The 16,837-nt window shown below is 40.7% G+C and overlaps 1 protein-coding gene across 2 annotated transcripts in view; it reads right to left on the bottom strand.

The window, feature by feature from the left end:
• Nucleotides 1-16,837, bottom strand: part of PTRHD1 (peptidyl-tRNA hydrolase domain containing 1) — a 98,391-nt gene that overhangs the window by 8,056 nt on the left and 73,498 nt on the right. Inside the window, exon 2 of one of the 2 annotated variants that reach the window (XM_044062392.1) lies at nucleotides 12,861-13,118. The exons of the other annotated variant lie outside the window; for it this stretch is intronic. Coding sequence (XP_043918327.1) covers nucleotides 12,948-13,118 — 171 coding nt within the window. The 3' untranslated portion in view covers nucleotides 12,861-12,947. Of the gene's footprint in view, nucleotides 1-12,860; nucleotides 13,119-16,837 lie in introns of those variants that run through there. 2 annotated transcript variants of the gene reach the window in all.

Genomic DNA, 16,837 nt, shown 5'->3' on the forward strand with positions numbered 1-16,837 from the left:
GGCAAGATGGGAACAAAGCCAAAGCGACAGCGGAATGGAAATAACTGTATGGAATAATTTTAAACAGAAACTTGTAAGAAAAAAAAAATTAAAATGCCATGTTGGTCCACTAACAAAAACCACACACTGGAACATAGATGTGATTATATCATTTACTGGACCAGCACAGGTTTTGTAATTACTAGAGATTAAGCTGATATAAGTTACTTATGTAAATACAGTGCTTAAGTATCTACTTGTGCCTAGAAAGGGAAATACATCATTTACTTGGCTAAAAAAGTCTTGAAAAATGCTAGAGTGGAAAACATGCAGCTCATGCTATACGTCGCAGAGGTATGTGTGTGGGAGACAGAGACAGACGAGAGATGGAGAATTGTGATTCTTAGTTACTGAGGTTATTAAGCAATGCAAAATTTCTCAGTAAACAAAAATCGAGGAAAATAAAGCCTGAACCATGTGGACAGATATATTGAGGTAATACATTAGGCAAATGGACTTTACAGCAAAATCAGCAATACCTTTAGAAAATGGTGGACACATTTTGGTTTGCTACGGTTTCACCAAGTAAGAAAGTGCACTAGCTAGCTTTGGTAAAAGGCCTAAATAAATTTTGTACAACCTATGGACTGGTTAAAGAAATTCACAGCGATCAAAGAAGCTGTTTTACTGGACAAGTAACACAGGGACAGAAAAAAGAAAACAGTATTTACCAAATACTACATATACCGTATCACCTACTAGCAGCTGGACTAATAGAAGAGCACACTTGGAAGAATATCAGTAGGGAGACATTGCACAGATGGACTAAAGTAATCAAATTAGTTGTAAACCAGGCCATGTAAAAATCATAAGACTGCACTGCAAATGTATACTTGCCAGTAAATGTTCCAGCTGCGTTTTCTGAAACTGGCTAGATGATGGAAAACCACTGTATGATCCGTGACAACAAAATATGGTACAAACATACATAAGTGTAGGCAGTAACAGAACAATATATTCCAGTCGAAAATAGTGATCAAAACATGACAGAAGATGCATTTACCAAAAAGATATTGGGAGCGTAAAAGCCTTGAATGAGAAGAGTGGGTGGTAATTACCATACGAGAACATGGCCAATTAATAGTGACAGTTACAACCTTTGAGAATTATTACTTAATTCTGTTAAACCTGTGCTATATTTCCCCCTCCATACATTATCGCCCCCGTTTGGGAAGCAACAGCACCGTGAAAGCTGTTGATCGTATAGCTGCAACAATCATATCCCATGGTGGAGTAGTGGCGATATCACAGACCTGAAATGTAAATCATGATGGTTAATGTTAGCATTGAACCATTACTAACATTTCAATGGCCACCACTAAGTCATCTGGATTTTCAACAAGTTTCTAGAAAAGGACAAGTTATGTTGTCAATGTTGTTTGTCTTTAGGCTTTTCCCGGTAAGGGGTCACCACAGCGGAACTCTGGTCCGCTAATGATTGGCAGTAGATTTTTACGAAATGCCAAGGTGCCAGCTCGACACCCAATCTTCAACGAAGGCACGCCCATTTATGCACGCATGTCTTTTGAATGCTACCCAACCACGGGGAGGACATGCAGACTCCACACAGAAGGCACTCCCAAGCCCAGCCGAGAATCAAACGGGAGAACCTCTTGCTGTGAGGTAACGCTACCGCCGTACCACCGCGGCACTACAAGTTATGTTGTCAATACTAAACAAAAATCAGATGTGCACCAAACAGTCATTAAAATAATCTTAGACAAGGGTAGTATTGTCAAAATTATTAAACTATTCTAATTGTAACTGATCTATTGCTACATTTTTCATTAAATTATAACTATTTGACCAGTTTTCTTTTGTATTCTACCACGTTGTTTATATTCCAAAGTGATTCAAATGTGTAATAAGGTATGTAAAAGGCTTGCAGTGGAATATTCTTTTGCATCCATACTTAGCATGGGTGGTTCGACCCAGAGGATGGAGTGCAGGGGTCCACACACTTTGCCTCTGCATGTAGCCTAATCCCCTCATAGGCAGAGTATGAATGTGGACGATTCTGCAGCATTACTGTGTATAATTTTATATGATGGTTAAAGTTAGTAGTTCAGGAATTTGTGTGCTACAGATGAAGACAGGGTTACAGCTAGCACTGCAGACATTTACAAAATAGTGCAAAGACATTTACATTACATTATTAAGCTGGGCCACTGCAGACATTTTGTTTTATAAACAATGTATTATTAGGCCGTGCCAGCATTATACACAGAAAGGGAAACTGATAACACACCGTACTCTTGTAGGGTCGACTGCAGAAGATAACCAGAGAATTTTGAAGCTTACTATCTCTTCACAAGCAGTTTTAAGTATGTAAAATGGTACCAGACTGTGCCTTTTCCAGAAGCTTAGTGTGGGAAATGGCAGCTTGTTCTTCCCAGAAGTTAATATGTGAGGAAAAAATGGGCAATATCAGAATGAATGCATTGGAAAATATAAGGTGTCCAAGAGTAGGGCTCTCAGACAAAGTGACTCTTTTCAGGTCATACAATTTTCCTTTACATCCATCCAGACTACAGTTATGCCAGAAGCTTTGCTGATATCAGATACAGAGGGTCCCCATCAGCTGCAGCTGCAAGCCACTATTTATTTTTTTTATTGTTTGCGCGTACTTCATAATAAAATACTGGAACTGTTTTAGCTTGTTCATAGGTGTGTATTAGGCTAATGGCCCTGGAGCCTTTACAAGCCTAGCCCTTAGAAGTGCCCTGGCATCGTGCCACCAGACGTTAGTTCCCAGGGCCTCTATCAAGTAGAGCCACCAGAGTGATCCCCTGGATGAACTTTCTATTTCCCATCAACTCATCAAGATTTCTCTTGAAGAGGGCCAGTGAGGTGCTCTGCTTGACATGTATGGGAAGTCTATTCTGGAGCATGGGCAGTCTCTGGGTTATGAAGCTGTCCCTCCAGCATGTTGATTGTGGTAATGAGGTTGAGGTCTCTGGAGCATGTAGTGCGGAGGGATTGGATTTCTTTGGGATGTAGCATTTCTAACACAGTTGGGTCAGACATGGCTTTAAGTCAAGCAGAGATCGCCTCTTAGTAGATATGAGACAGTACAGTTGTGTACACTTACCATAAATGTAGATGTTTGAGTGTATTCACTGTTGCAGTCATTACATTTGAGTTATCTGCTTGCAGTAGCCCTCAGTCGGCCTGATTAACAAAGTCTTGGGTCCTGCGTCGGTTGCTGTCCCTTCTTCCATGACGGCAGGTCATCAGGGGTATAAAACATTCAGCCGACGCCATAACATCAGTTTTTCTTGCCCCAGATGTCAGGTGCCCCCCTAATGAGGAGCAAACAAAAACACAAAGGTATACCTCCAACAAAAAGGAAATACACCAAAAAGGCTTTTAAGCATAGTAAAAGAAAGTAGAGGTATAGCAAAAAGTAAGGGTAACCAGGAGTGCAACAGTGAATACATTCAAACATCTACATTTATGGTAAGTGTACACAACCGTACTATGTTCTTCATGTTTCACTGCTGCAATCATTATATTTGGGTAGATTGAACAGTAGCACAAGTGGGCTGGTATCACCAAACGGATGCACAATAAATGAAAAACCGAAATAAAAGTACCAAACTTCCTTTAATAGACCGTTTAAATAAACATTAAGCGCTTTCATCCACTGAAAGTGGACTTCTTCAGAATGCCATATTTACCAACCTACAATGCATTTAAAAACTTTTTGGCGCCAAACACTGCCTTCTTTGAAGTTTAAAATTTAAAGTGACACAACATATAAAATCGTACTACAATAAATGCTTTAAATGCATTATTCCACAAATCATTAACAATGTATAAAAAATGCTTGAAAAATCTTACTGGTCATGGAGTATGAATAATATATAAATGAGAAACTTCATAAATAAAGTATTTATAGTGCACATTATGTATTCCCAGTAAATCATGTTAGTATTGTGCGCTACGAGTTAGTGTACCAAGCACTATTTATAAATGACTGTTCTCCACTGACACGACACTGCATGTACATAATGTCTTCTATTAAGAACTCTGTAAGAGTCCTACCAAAGCACTAAAACCACCAACATAAAACCACACCGTGTCCAATCAAAACTGAAATTACAAATAATTTGTATTTGATGACTGTGTTTCCTAAACCATACTGCTATCTAACACTAACGCAGTTCTAAAATTGGTTTAATAGTTATAAAGTCATTTAATCCTTTTTCAAATTTGGTATTATAGATCAGTTGAAAATAGACCCAAGAGGTGGGAATTTCAGAACGTTACTAAATAAATAAAAAGGAGATTATCTGGCAAATTATTACTGACACTGGGAGGGAACCACGATTAAATGACTTTATAACTATTAAATCAATTTTAGAACTGCGTTAGTATTAGATAGTATGGTTTAGGAAACGCAATCATCAAATACAAATTATTCGTAATTTCAGTTTTGATTGTGGTGGTTTTAGTGCTTTGGTAAGACTCTTACAGAGTTCTTAATAGAAGACATTATGTACATGCAGTGTCATGCGTCAATGGAGAACAGTCATTTATAAATAGTGCTTCAGTGGATGAAAGCGCTTAATGTTTATTTAAACGGTCTATTAAAGGAAGTTTGGTACTTTTATTTCGTTTTTTCATTTATTGTGCATCCGTTTGTTGATACCAGCTCACTTGTGCTACTGTTCAGTTGTCGTTTTGCTGGCTTTGATTCTGCAACATTTGGGTAGATTCCCAAAGCTATGGTTGGGAGGAGGAGTTTATATAGCATTAGGTCCAGCTATAAGGCCCTGCAAGACAGCAATGGCAAAGCCAGCTCTGGATTTAGAGAAAATTGGCAAATGATAATGTTTGGTGAAAGTATGTACAGAACTCCAGGTAGCAGCTTCTAGGATGTCCCTGATAGGAACACCTCTGAGAAAATCTGATCCTCTGGGGGATAGGTTTTCCATGGTGCTTATAGCAGAAATGAATGCTTATCCATTTAGAAATGGTTCGTTTTGAAATAGCCTTCCCCTCTGTCCATGCAGCAAAAGCTACCAGCAGTTGTTCAGATTTTCTTAGAGGTTTAGTCCTGTCCAAGTAGAATCTAAGTTGTCTGTGCACATCCAAGGAATGTAGAATCCATTCCCCTTTGTTCTGTGGTTGGGAAAGAAGGTTGGCAAATGAATGGACTGATTAAGAGCCACACTGGATACCACCTTGGGCATGAAGGATGGATTGGTACTGATTGACACCCTGTCCACATGAAAGGCTCCACTGCCATTAGGGCCTGTAATTCAGATATCCTTCTAGCTGAAGTGATTGCTAAAAGGAAAGCCGTTTTCCAAGAAAGAAATTTTAAGTCTGCAGTAGCAGCTGGCTCGAAAGGAGGTAGAGTGAGTTTCTCCAATACAAAGTTAAGGTTCCAGGCAGGGGTTGGAGCTCTCCTGGGTGGTCAAAATTTTTGGCCCCTCTGAGGTACTGCTTGAGCAGAGGATGAGAGAAGAGGGGAAGTTCTGTGTTATAATGAGCTGAAATGGCTGAGGCGTGGATTTTAATGGAGGAAAAAGGCCCTTGTGAAGCATCTCAGTTAAGTATTGCAGAATCTGAGGTAAATTGGGCACTGCTGGGCTCATCCCTTGAGATTGGTTCCAGGCACAGAATCTTTTCCATTTTTCAGCATAAGATTTTCTAGTACTAGACCTCCTTGCCTCTGCCCACTGATTTGGGGGGCAGGTCCGGCCACCCATCTGGTGTTGGCAATGTGTGGAAATTAAATCTGTATCCCTGGGACACTACATTTAAAACCCATTTGACCTGGGTTAGGAGTTCCCAGTGCTTTGCATGAAGAGCAATCTTTCCTCCCAAAGGGGTGGATATGTGCTTGGAAATTTTAAAAGGAAGTCATTGAGACTGTTTACCATAGGTGGGTATCTTATTATTCCCAGATTTGGAAATGGAGGCCCCCCACTGCTTAGTTCTGAGAGTCCCCTGGGACTGAAACCTGGGGTTTTTGCTGTGTCTGGGTTTGGCTTGAGAAGACCTGGAGGGGGCTGGAAAGGACCAATTCTTAGTAGGCCAGTGCCTACTAAATCTAGGAGGTTTCACTTGTAAAAAAATATTTTAACAGTTTGCATAGATTTAGCTTTATCTTCCATCTTTTTAAGAACATCTTCAGCCTTGTTGCCAAACAGGTGGCCCTGATTTAAAGGAGCATCCAACAATTTAGCTTTAACATGATCAGGCAAAGATTGCTCCTTAAGCCAAGCATGCCTTCTAAGCACAGACCCAGTAACAGCAGCCCTGCAAGAGGCCTCTAAAGAATCAAAACCACATTGCAAAGTATGTTTTCCAACTTGTTCAGCGGAATGCAATAAGTCCTGTAAATCTTTATTTTCCACACAGTCAGGAATCAACATCATTTTCTGTTTAAGCAGTCCAATGACATGTTGCTGATATTTTAACATATGAAATTGGCAGTTTAAAACTTTGATTGCCAGGGTTGCTGAAGTATAAACCTTTTTACCCCATCTATCTAGCGCCCTGGAGTCTCTATCAGAAGGGGTAGGATTTTTAGCAGTAAAAGCCTTAATGCCCTTGGGCCCCTGAGAAATAGTCTCTGGATCTGCAATAGGATTTTTGAAAAGGAACTTGTGGGACTCAGAAACCCTGTAGTATCGGTCAGGTTTACTAGGAGCAGGAGGCAGGGAATCAGGGGCCAAACTGGATTCCAAGAAAACATCATCAACAATGTCTAGTACAGTAGGAATAGCCAAAGGCCTATGCTGAGGTAGGAGGAAATCCCTAAGCCTCTTTTTTGAATCAGAAAATTCCTGGCTTTCTCAGTGAAAATGCTCCCTTAAAGTATGTAAGGTTTCCCAAAAGAAAAATCCTCAGGAGGGGAAGCAGAGGGAATAGAATCCTCTGCATCAGAATCCTCGTAAGTAGGCAAGGACAAATCCAGGTCATCAGAAGAAACAGAATCCTAATCAGAAGATTCATAATCAAGCTCAGCCCTAGGCCTCTTGGGGTGGGGGGGTTGACTATCCCTGATTAGAGTTATTAGACCTTCCGCTATTTTTATCATTTGTTTTTTAGGCATAGTGGCCTGAGCATGTGGTCTGGGCGTCATTTTTTAGACATGGATCAAGATTTAGGCCTTAGTAATGATGGCGGCGTTGATTTCATATGCAAGTCCGTAAGCTTTAATACACCCACAGAAGCCAGTGCCTGTACAGTGGCTCCGGACCCATCCAAGGTAGACATCCGCGGGTTCCATAGTTGAAGTATCACGTGGCATACCGGACTCCGAACGGGTCTCAGTAGAGGCCTGCGAATCAGAAGTAGTGGGTATCAGGGGCTGCGAAAGCGCCTCACTGGAGTACTGGCGACTGGCTTAGGAGAAACGTCGTCAGCAGTTTTGGACCTCGGTGGCCTGCCTCTGTCTTTATCTTTGTGTTTTTTAAGAAACCCGGTAGTTGGATGGCTAACAGACAACATTTCTGGATAATTAAACAGAGAACCGAAATATTTAGAGGCAAAAATATACAGACAACTGATAGTGCGCTGATTAAATAAAGCACAAAACCGAGAGCAATGTACGTTGTGGTCAGGGCCTAGGCAAGGAATACAGTACGAATGAAAATCTTTGAGGTATTTGCTTTCCACAAATAATGCAATTATTAACTTTTACTGACATCGGAAAGGAGCAAGAAAAAGTTTCCCCAACGGAGTACTTGGCTTTAAGTTGAAGACTTCGGTTCTGAAACTCGAAAATGAAAATTTCAGGAGTCTGCCGACCGGCACTTGCAAACTGCTTCTGCTTCGGGCACCGCACGGCAAGAAAGACTGATGTAATGGCGTTGGCTGCATGTTTTATACCCCCTGACGTCATGGAAGAAGGGACAGCAACCGACGCAGGACCCAAGACTTTGTTAATCAGGCCGACTGAGGGCAACCTGCAAGCAGATTACCCAAATAATGACTGCAACAGTGAAAGACTAAGAACATTAGCTGGAGTTCTTTGAGTTTGTCCGTGCAAGATATGTGTTTAAGGCCTAAGATCCTCTTCGTGAGGTACTTTTGTGGCCTTTCCAGCTGTTGCAGGTGTCTAGTGAGGTACATGCCAAATGGGGCATTATACTCAATGATTGGCCTAATGAGGGAAGAGTAGAGATGATGACCTCTTTCTTCCTGGGTGCAAAACCCTTGGTAATGAGCTGTGCCACATAGGACTTTCTGACCACAGTGGCAATGTGGTGGTCGAAGGAGAAGTTGCTGTCAACCTGTATCCCCAGATATCTTACAACACCTTCAGTGTGGGCTCCCATCGATATGGTAATTAGTGGGAACTGAGTTTTTCCCAAAGGGGATGACAACGCATTTTTTCGCATTAAGCTTAAGGCCATGGTTGACACCAGTCATTGGTCTCAATGTGGCCTTTCTGTAGGATGTCTACATCACTTGTGGAGTTAATAATGGCTCCTAGCTTGCAGTCGTCTGTGAACTTGGTCAGCCAGAGTCCCTCCGTGTTGGCCTGGACTTCTGAGAAGTAGATGCCAAACAGGAGAGGACCCAGGACCAATCCCTGTTGGACCCCACTCGTGACTGGTCGGCAGTCTGACTTGGAGTCCGCTACTTTCACACTGTGGGTTCTATCTGTGATCCAATTTGCAACCCACTTAGTGATATAGGGGTTGATGCCTAGTTTGGCAAGTTTATCATTAATTCCTGAGTGGGGAATGGTATCAAAGGCCTTGGCCAGATCGAGGTAGGCTGTATGAACAGCTTTGCAGTCTTCCACAGCTCTGGTGACTGATTCAAAAAAGTCATCCAGGTTGATCAGGCATGATCTACATTTCACAAAACCAAACAGAAAGGAATCTAGAGTTTGGAGATTCCCTATATTCTTGTTAATTAGGTCCATGATGATGCGCTCTATAGCCTTACATATCAAACTCATCAGGCTAATGGGGCGATAATTCCCAGGGTCTGTAGTCACTCCCACTTTATGGAGAGGGATGACTGTAGCAGTGCGCCATTCTGTAGGGACAAAGCCTGAGGTGAGGCTGTGATTGAGCAGGGCACATAGATGTGGTGCCAGTTCACTTTGTAGTTTATGTAGAACACATCTAGGGATATTGTCAAATCCCATGGTAGCTGTATTCTTGGCCTTGGACAATGCAGCTTTAACCTGAACTGCAGTAATTCTGGGTGCCTGGCATTCCTCCGGTATTGTGATTGGTCCTTGGGGGGGGGGGGGTAAAGTTGGCACTGAATTTGTAGGCCAGTATATGTTGGCAATATCTGTTTGCTCAGTATAGGAGGTACAATTGTGCAGTAACTCTGCGCAAACCTGGGTATTGCCATGGAAATTCCTGACATAACTATAGAAGGCTTTGTGGCTGTTTAGTGTCTGCCGCAATTCTGCCTTCATAGCTGACTTTAGAGGTTTTGATGAGGGATCTCAACTTTTTGTTGAGGCTAATAAGGGAGTTTTTCCAGTCTTGGGACTTCACCTTTTTCTGCAACAGTTTCTTCCTTCTATTGTAGAGTTTATTACTGGCAGGAGACGACCAGATTGGGTTCCTTTTTTTGGAGGAGAGTGTCTTGGTTCTGTTGGGTATGGCTAGTTCCATGCATTTATGTACATGCTCGTACAGTGCATTGGTGTATGATTTGGCAGTCATGCATGGGTGCCGTGAAGTTAGCCACCTCCCTTTGTAGGAGCCCAAAGTCAGCTTTGGAGAAATTTTTCATGGTGGTTACCTTTGTGGGGGTGGGTTCCGTGGTGATTCGTTTGTGGCCGGATCTAACCAGGGAAGAATTGACTATTGGTGCAGAGCAACATTTGCCCATGTTAGTAATAACCAGTTCAAAGATGTTGCTTCCTCTTGTGGGGGCAAGAATGAGCTGGTCCAAGGCACTGGAATTGATGAATTTCAGGAAGTGTTGGGCAAGTGTATTGGTGCATGAGTAGTTTTCACAGATGATGGAGGGGTAGTTGAAGTCACCTAGTATGAGAGTGTTGGGTTGGACCCCAATAGTTTCCAGCGTGCTTAGGAACGTAGAGTGAGAGTCTCGAGACATGGTTGGGACCTATAGCAGGCTACGATCTGAATGCATTATAATAAATTTGCTTTAAATTGGTTTCTGCTGGTGTCTTAAGTCTCCATCTCTATCTGTGCAGTTTGACTGTAATTAATTTCCTTGCTTCAGAAGTTTATCAAACCTGGGTCAAATTTTGTATACCATATTTGATACAGAGCACAGCCATGCTGTCTATTCATAACATACTTAAACGTAACTTTTTTTTTTTTAATGCCTCTTTGCTAAATCATGCAATGCAAATTATGGTAAGCCAAATATTTTTAAATTCTTTTTATCCCCACTACCTGCTGACCATCAGCTGATTCAGTACCTGCTACATTGAGATGGAATCAAAGCAGGCCATCATCCAGTCAGCCATCATGATTTTCCATTTTATGTATTCAAGTTCCATCCCATTGGCTTCCTTATGTGCTTGCAGTGCACAGATCCTGCTATGCCTTCTGCTTACTTCTGCGCACACACATACAAGCTACAATTCTTCATTTATCACTCTCCAGTAACTCACAGGGAAGCTACATTAACATGACAAGAATCGTGGAAAGGATTTAAACAATGAAAAGAGGCTTCTTCCTTGTTCCTATTTACATACAGAAAATACAGTCACATGTTCCATAACACAAAGCATAATAAGAATCACATGTAAACCTATGCAGAATGGTTGAACAGTGATTTAGCTTTAAGCAGATTTGTGTAGTACTTGCTAGTCTCCGTGCCAGCTAGCAAAGACCAAGACAGTAAATACATGCTTGTTTTACTCTTGGTGTAACCCATCAAATGTAAAAAGATTAAATACCATTTGCTAATGTGCAGTTCTAAATAAAGCTCAAACTATCCAAATTATCCAGCTAGCATGTGGTCGCCCTTTCTCTCTCTTTTTTTTTAAACTTTTAGCAGCTTTTCCCCACGATGTTCCAAAGCAGATTTTTTTTCCAGGAACTAGTTTTGCAGTTATCTTTTTTCAGAGTCCTTTTCCCAAATTGTCTTCATCAATTATGTTCTATTTGCAAATCAAAATAAAAACATTAAACTGCTTCGTTAGCTTCTATGGGAGACGAGATTCGAGTGGGTCTACACAACATTTACAAAAATAAGAATTTAGACAAGGGTCCAGCAATATCTCATTGTAGTAAGCTTCTATCCAACACAAGTTAAGGGAGGCATGGCCTTCATTTGAATAAAGTGAATTGCGACAATCATCTCAACAGCAGTACGAAGGCAAAAACCTTGACTGCTAGAAACGGATTTACTGTGTATGGGAGGGCAGGACAAAATTAGAAAACAAGTGAAAATGTTTACTGTATAATACTCATGTACAGGTCAATGGCACTGGAAAGTCGAGGGGCAAATCTGGGACCAAAATCCATTAAAATTTACCAACTCCATTTACAAGTCTACGGGTTAGAGCTAGTGAGAGGCTCTACTAAAACTTCATTTAACTGCAGTTTAAGCAGGACTGTTATTAAAACAAACACATAATGATCACGCCTTACAGACACTACTTAGTTGTCTACAATTAACAGAGGAGTGAATTGCTATTGCTACTCTACTATGTTAAAACACTACTGTTTCTTGCAACTGCGTATAGTATTTTACAATAACTTTTACAACATGCAATTAAAACAACCTACAAAACACTTTGTTTTAATGACGGTCATGCCTTACCAATGTGTCACTTTATTATATACAGCTTACAACTGCAAGAAACAGTGTTTAAAACACAGCAGTGACAGTGATCCTTGCCAAGTGTGAACTGCATACAAATAAGTGAACATAAGGCACAGCAGCCATCACATTGTTTTTCATTTAATACTATATGCTTTAATAACTGCTTTGTTCCAATAGTATGGTATAACTTATTCACGCATAAATAAATCCCCCTTTTAAAAAAAAAAAAAAAAATTTTGAATAAATTTCTCGACTTGCACCTGAATATACATGGTATTTCAGAGCGTGTGCGTTTGCAGTACAGCACTACGATTAAGTTAGACTCCAATCTAAAAGGCACGGAGTGACTGATAAAAACTCCCGAATCACCCCTGCAAACACGCATATGCCTAGATACCCCTTTGTAAACAGGCATATGCCCAGATATGTCTCATCTATTTAAGACAAAGATCTGGCCACACCATGGTACAAACTTCAGTGAAGAAAATCTGACTTTTTTTTTTTTTTAATATTTAACCCACAATGCAAGGTATACCTCTTGCCCTAAGCAGAAGATAGTTTTTTGGCTGACTGCTCCTCACTACTGCTCGAGGAGGTATAAGTATATAAAACACATTGATAATGACACTTAAACCAAACGGTGTAAGTGGAGACAGATACATACCACCCACATTTTATTCACTTGCATACCAAGAGGGGACACTCTTATCACTAGGACATTAATGTAAACTCAGGCTTCATTACATGCTCCATGTCCGATTCTGTCTTGTCCTCACACATTGTATGCAGGTAGTATACAGTTCACAGCATTTTGAGAAATGGATGTCATTACCACATCAGGCAATGCTTATGTAGATAGCTGAATTTACAGTCAATATTGCTATAGACTGCCTACTATGGTGCAGCATGCATTTGTGGGATGCTGCATTTATGGTAGTGTTAAAGGATTTGTTTGAGCAGGCGCCAGGGACAAGTGTTGAAGTCTACATCATACGGATGTAATCTATAAACATACAGAGCCTCAAAAATTCATGGTGCACAGACAATAATGTATCTTATTCAAAGACAAGTTCAAGTACTTTTTGAGTCCCATTTTAATAAGGTCATTGTAGTTCTCAAATATCTCCATAGTTACATGGACTAGATAATCTTTGTCTTTTTTTTCATTTCAGCAACTTAAACTTCTTGAAATGTTTTTGCACCAACTCCTTTGGGTAAGGTTTTAGAGCCAGGCATGTTGGAATGTTCTCTGGTTGTTCAATCCACAATTTATGATCAACACCTGCAGCCTTTAAGGTTTCTGCTAGGTTTGTGAGGGATGTCTCATCAGCTGCCTGAAAGAAGAAATCATCATAAGTAAAGAAGGCACTACAATGCACAGGAACATTAGAGCCATGAAATGGTAAAGATAACATGCAAAGATCTTTAGTCTACATCATTAAATAGTACCTCTAAGACAGCTCTCCTCTTCATACACATGATCACTTTTCTAACACAGAAGTTAAGCATTTTTAGTGTCTTCCTGAAAAAATAAAAGTTTAAAATTCCCACTGAAAGGAGAACAGTATTGCATGTTTTATAAAATACAATCCAGGAATGATGCACACAATATTCATTTAAGAGGAAATGGTTAATGGGGAAAATTAAATGAAGATGGTTTTATCTTACAGCACTCGTTACATTCACTAACAATGACAGGACAGCACAGCACTTAACGGCGAATGGATAACATCAGGTCAATTCTTTTTTTGTCTGGGCTAGGAATGTTTCAGAAGCCTAGCATCAAAAGCCAAGGTGTCAGCTTGCTATGTCCCATATCATTTGTGGGTGCCGCCGGAAATAAATTGAAAAATCAGGACATTCCCTCTGTGGACAACGGTACTAAAGTAAGGAAAGAATAAGGGCAGAAGACAAGGTGGTCTACTTTGTTGGGGCAGCTCATGGCATACAGGCTATTAATGCATATAAAAAGAGCAAGCAAAGAAAGTAGAAATACATACTGCAGCAGTTAGGCAATTCCAGAGGTCCATAGGAATGCAAGAAAAATTAAAAACATTAAGTAAAAAATGCCACAGGAACAGGAAGGCAAAAAAGTAGAAACAGAAAGTGGCCTATAGGTTTGATGATTTTTAAAGGTATATAGGAGGCACTTCACAAGGTGTATTACATATATTTAGAAGTATTGCTTTTACTAGCAACTGTTTGCATGTTGTTAGAAACAACCAAATCAAGAGGGTAATGTGTCTAACAAGAAGGGCAGTATGGGATGCAACAGAACATATGGGCACAGGCTGCACGCTATAAAGAGGTTTACTGAGCAAAGGCGGACCATTCACGCATTTTTCTTTTCTTTTATTACTTCGGATTTGTTTTATTTAAATTTTGCTAAAATAAGAAAAATTACAATGCAAAAAAATGCAGATAACACAGCTAGCTAACTCAATTTTCTAAAATAGTATAGAAATGAAAAATAAAGACATTTACATAAGGAAATATGATAAACTGGAAACTAAGAGTACATGTACGAGATTCTTTCATGAGTCATTTATATGGAAGAATTTTTCATTGGTGTAAGAGCTAAGATTAAAAACTATAACGAATGACTTTTTGAATACAGCAAAAAGCTAAAATATTGAAAGCAAACATAAGTTACTCAGATCTCATACATTTCAAGTGCCTTGCAAAAACGTGACATCAAGGCATGTGGTATATAAAGTGCCAACCAGCATTTCTGCCCCATCAGTGTACAGATGATTTTTGTTACAGTCCTGGCAAAGTAATATTTTTAACAATGTGATGGACCAGAGAGGATAAAAAAGTAAACTTTAACATTTGTGACATTAACCCAGGTAAAGCAGGAGGTTCGTCCATAAACTTTAATGGGGTCATCATCATGCATGACCAGAGACAACATCCTACATTAATCACTATGTGGTCACTCATGGGATGCACTAAGTTTATCTGGAAGCCAGCTCTGCGGTATACAGAGATAAAGCCATAACTAGGACACAGGCAGCCAGGGTTCCATTAGTGGCTTTGGGATCTCTGTCTTTTGCAAAAAATAATGGACATGCCTGTCCTGGGAGAGAAGAGAAAGGGACACATGCACAGGGCATACAATGCATTTTGATTTCCCTGTTGGAAGCCAGGGCAAGGATTGTAAAATGCTTCCTGAGGATCAATGGGGCATCCTGCTGAAATCAGTCCCTTGCGGAAGTGGGAGAAGTTCAGCACAGAAACCAAAAAATCCACCAAGGATAGAAGTTCAGCACAGTCCACCCACTGCACACACCACCAGTGTAGCACTACTGCAGAATGCACTGGAAGGGAAGAAAATCTTTCCCTGACAGCACTATGTCACAGATCCAAGACCCAAGACAATTTATCTCCTCGCCTGCCTCAACCCTTAACAGGAGTACATTCAGGGAGGACAGGAGGGGAAGGGAGAACCGGTGATTGAGGAACTGCACCAGGGTCTGCTGATGGTCAGCTGAGAGGTGAGGAAAAAAAAAGTGAACCAACATGACCTTTTTAATACAAATATTTCAAAACAAGTAAGGGATGCAAGTGATAGATGTGCATTACAACATTTAACTCATTAGATGCTGAAATGCACCTATGAATGACAACATATCACTCAAAGATTTTTTAACTGCAAAACTTATGTCTTAGCGTTAGAGAAAATATAATTAAGCAGCTATGCTTTATAGATTCATAGGCTGTTGCTACAGTAATAATCATCAGGGCCCTTAAAAGCCTAACCTGTGCACCCTAAACCATTTTGGTCACCAAGTATCATGGGCATCAATACATGGAGGGGCATGTTACTAGGGAGGTAATTAAGGATTTTGTAAGGGGGTGTTAGCTAGGATAAAACTTCTATTAATGACCTCTGTCCATAAAGAACATAGGTGACAGATCAGAGGTAAATTTCCCATCCAGTTGTCAAGGTTTCATTTTAATATGGTCATAGATGACCTTGGTTTTGCATGGACAGGGAGGCTATTCCATAGTGTGAGGATCCTTTAAGACATGTCTGTCCTTCCAGTACATTTTGTTGGTCATAAGCAAAGTTCAGATCCCTGGATCTAGCATTTCTGGTATGGTTTAGTTTGTGCACATGCAACAGATCCATCAGGGCTGGGTCTCTGGAAGCCAGGCAGAGACCCCTCTCAGCAGTCTGTAGGAGACTAAATACAGTGACAGAGCCTTTAGACGATCAGAGTAGGAAAGGGCATTTATGCCCTGAATTCTCCTGGTGAGAAAATTTTGTGGGCCTTCCAACTGTTGCAAGTGTCTGGTTAGAGACATGCCAAAGTGGGCACTGAATTCAATAATAGGTCTGACAAGGGGCAAGTAGAGTGGTACTATAAACTTCCTTGGACCTGCATGCCATACCCTTACCTATAAAATGGGCAACATATAATGATTTTCTTATCTTAGCTACCTATTGGTCAAAGGCCAGCTCCTTTACTACTGGGTTGACTTTTAGGGATGGAGTAATTAACTAGGGTCTCCCAAAGGATATTATAATGCATTTTTTTAGTACCGAGTTTTAGGCCATGGCTTTGACACCGGTCATTTGTCGGTGATAAACCCTCTTGCAAGAGGTTGGTGTCTGAGAGAATCTGCAAAAGCTTCAAAATGTAGTCATCTGTGAACTTGGTGAGCCAGAGGCCTTGAACGTTAGTCTCTACTTCCGAGAAGTAGATGCCAAAAAGGGGTGGGCCCAGCATGAAGCCCTGGAGTACTCAACTGGTGACTGGTCACTTGGTGGAGGTGGTCTTACCGAACCTGACTTCTTGGGCCCCGTCTGTGAGCCAGCCAGCAATCCAACACGTTATGTAAGGATTAATTCTTAATGCCTATCCTCAGAGCTTGTGACTTGGCCAGGTTGAGATAAGCAGTATGCACTGTTTTATCCTCGTCCATTGCCTTGGTGACCCTCTTAAAAAGATAACCAGGTTAAGTAGGCAGGACCTTCCCTTAAAGCCAACCTAGAATGGGTCCAGTGCTTGCAGATTGTCAATGTCCTTGTTTATCATCATTTCCA

This window comes from Protopterus annectens, chromosome 2.part1 (genome assembly GCF_019279795.1).
Source record: "Protopterus annectens isolate FY-2018-M chromosome 2.part1, PAN1.0, whole genome shotgun sequence".
In the NCBI taxonomy this organism is placed as follows: domain Eukaryota; kingdom Metazoa; phylum Chordata; order Ceratodontiformes; family Protopteridae; genus Protopterus; species Protopterus annectens.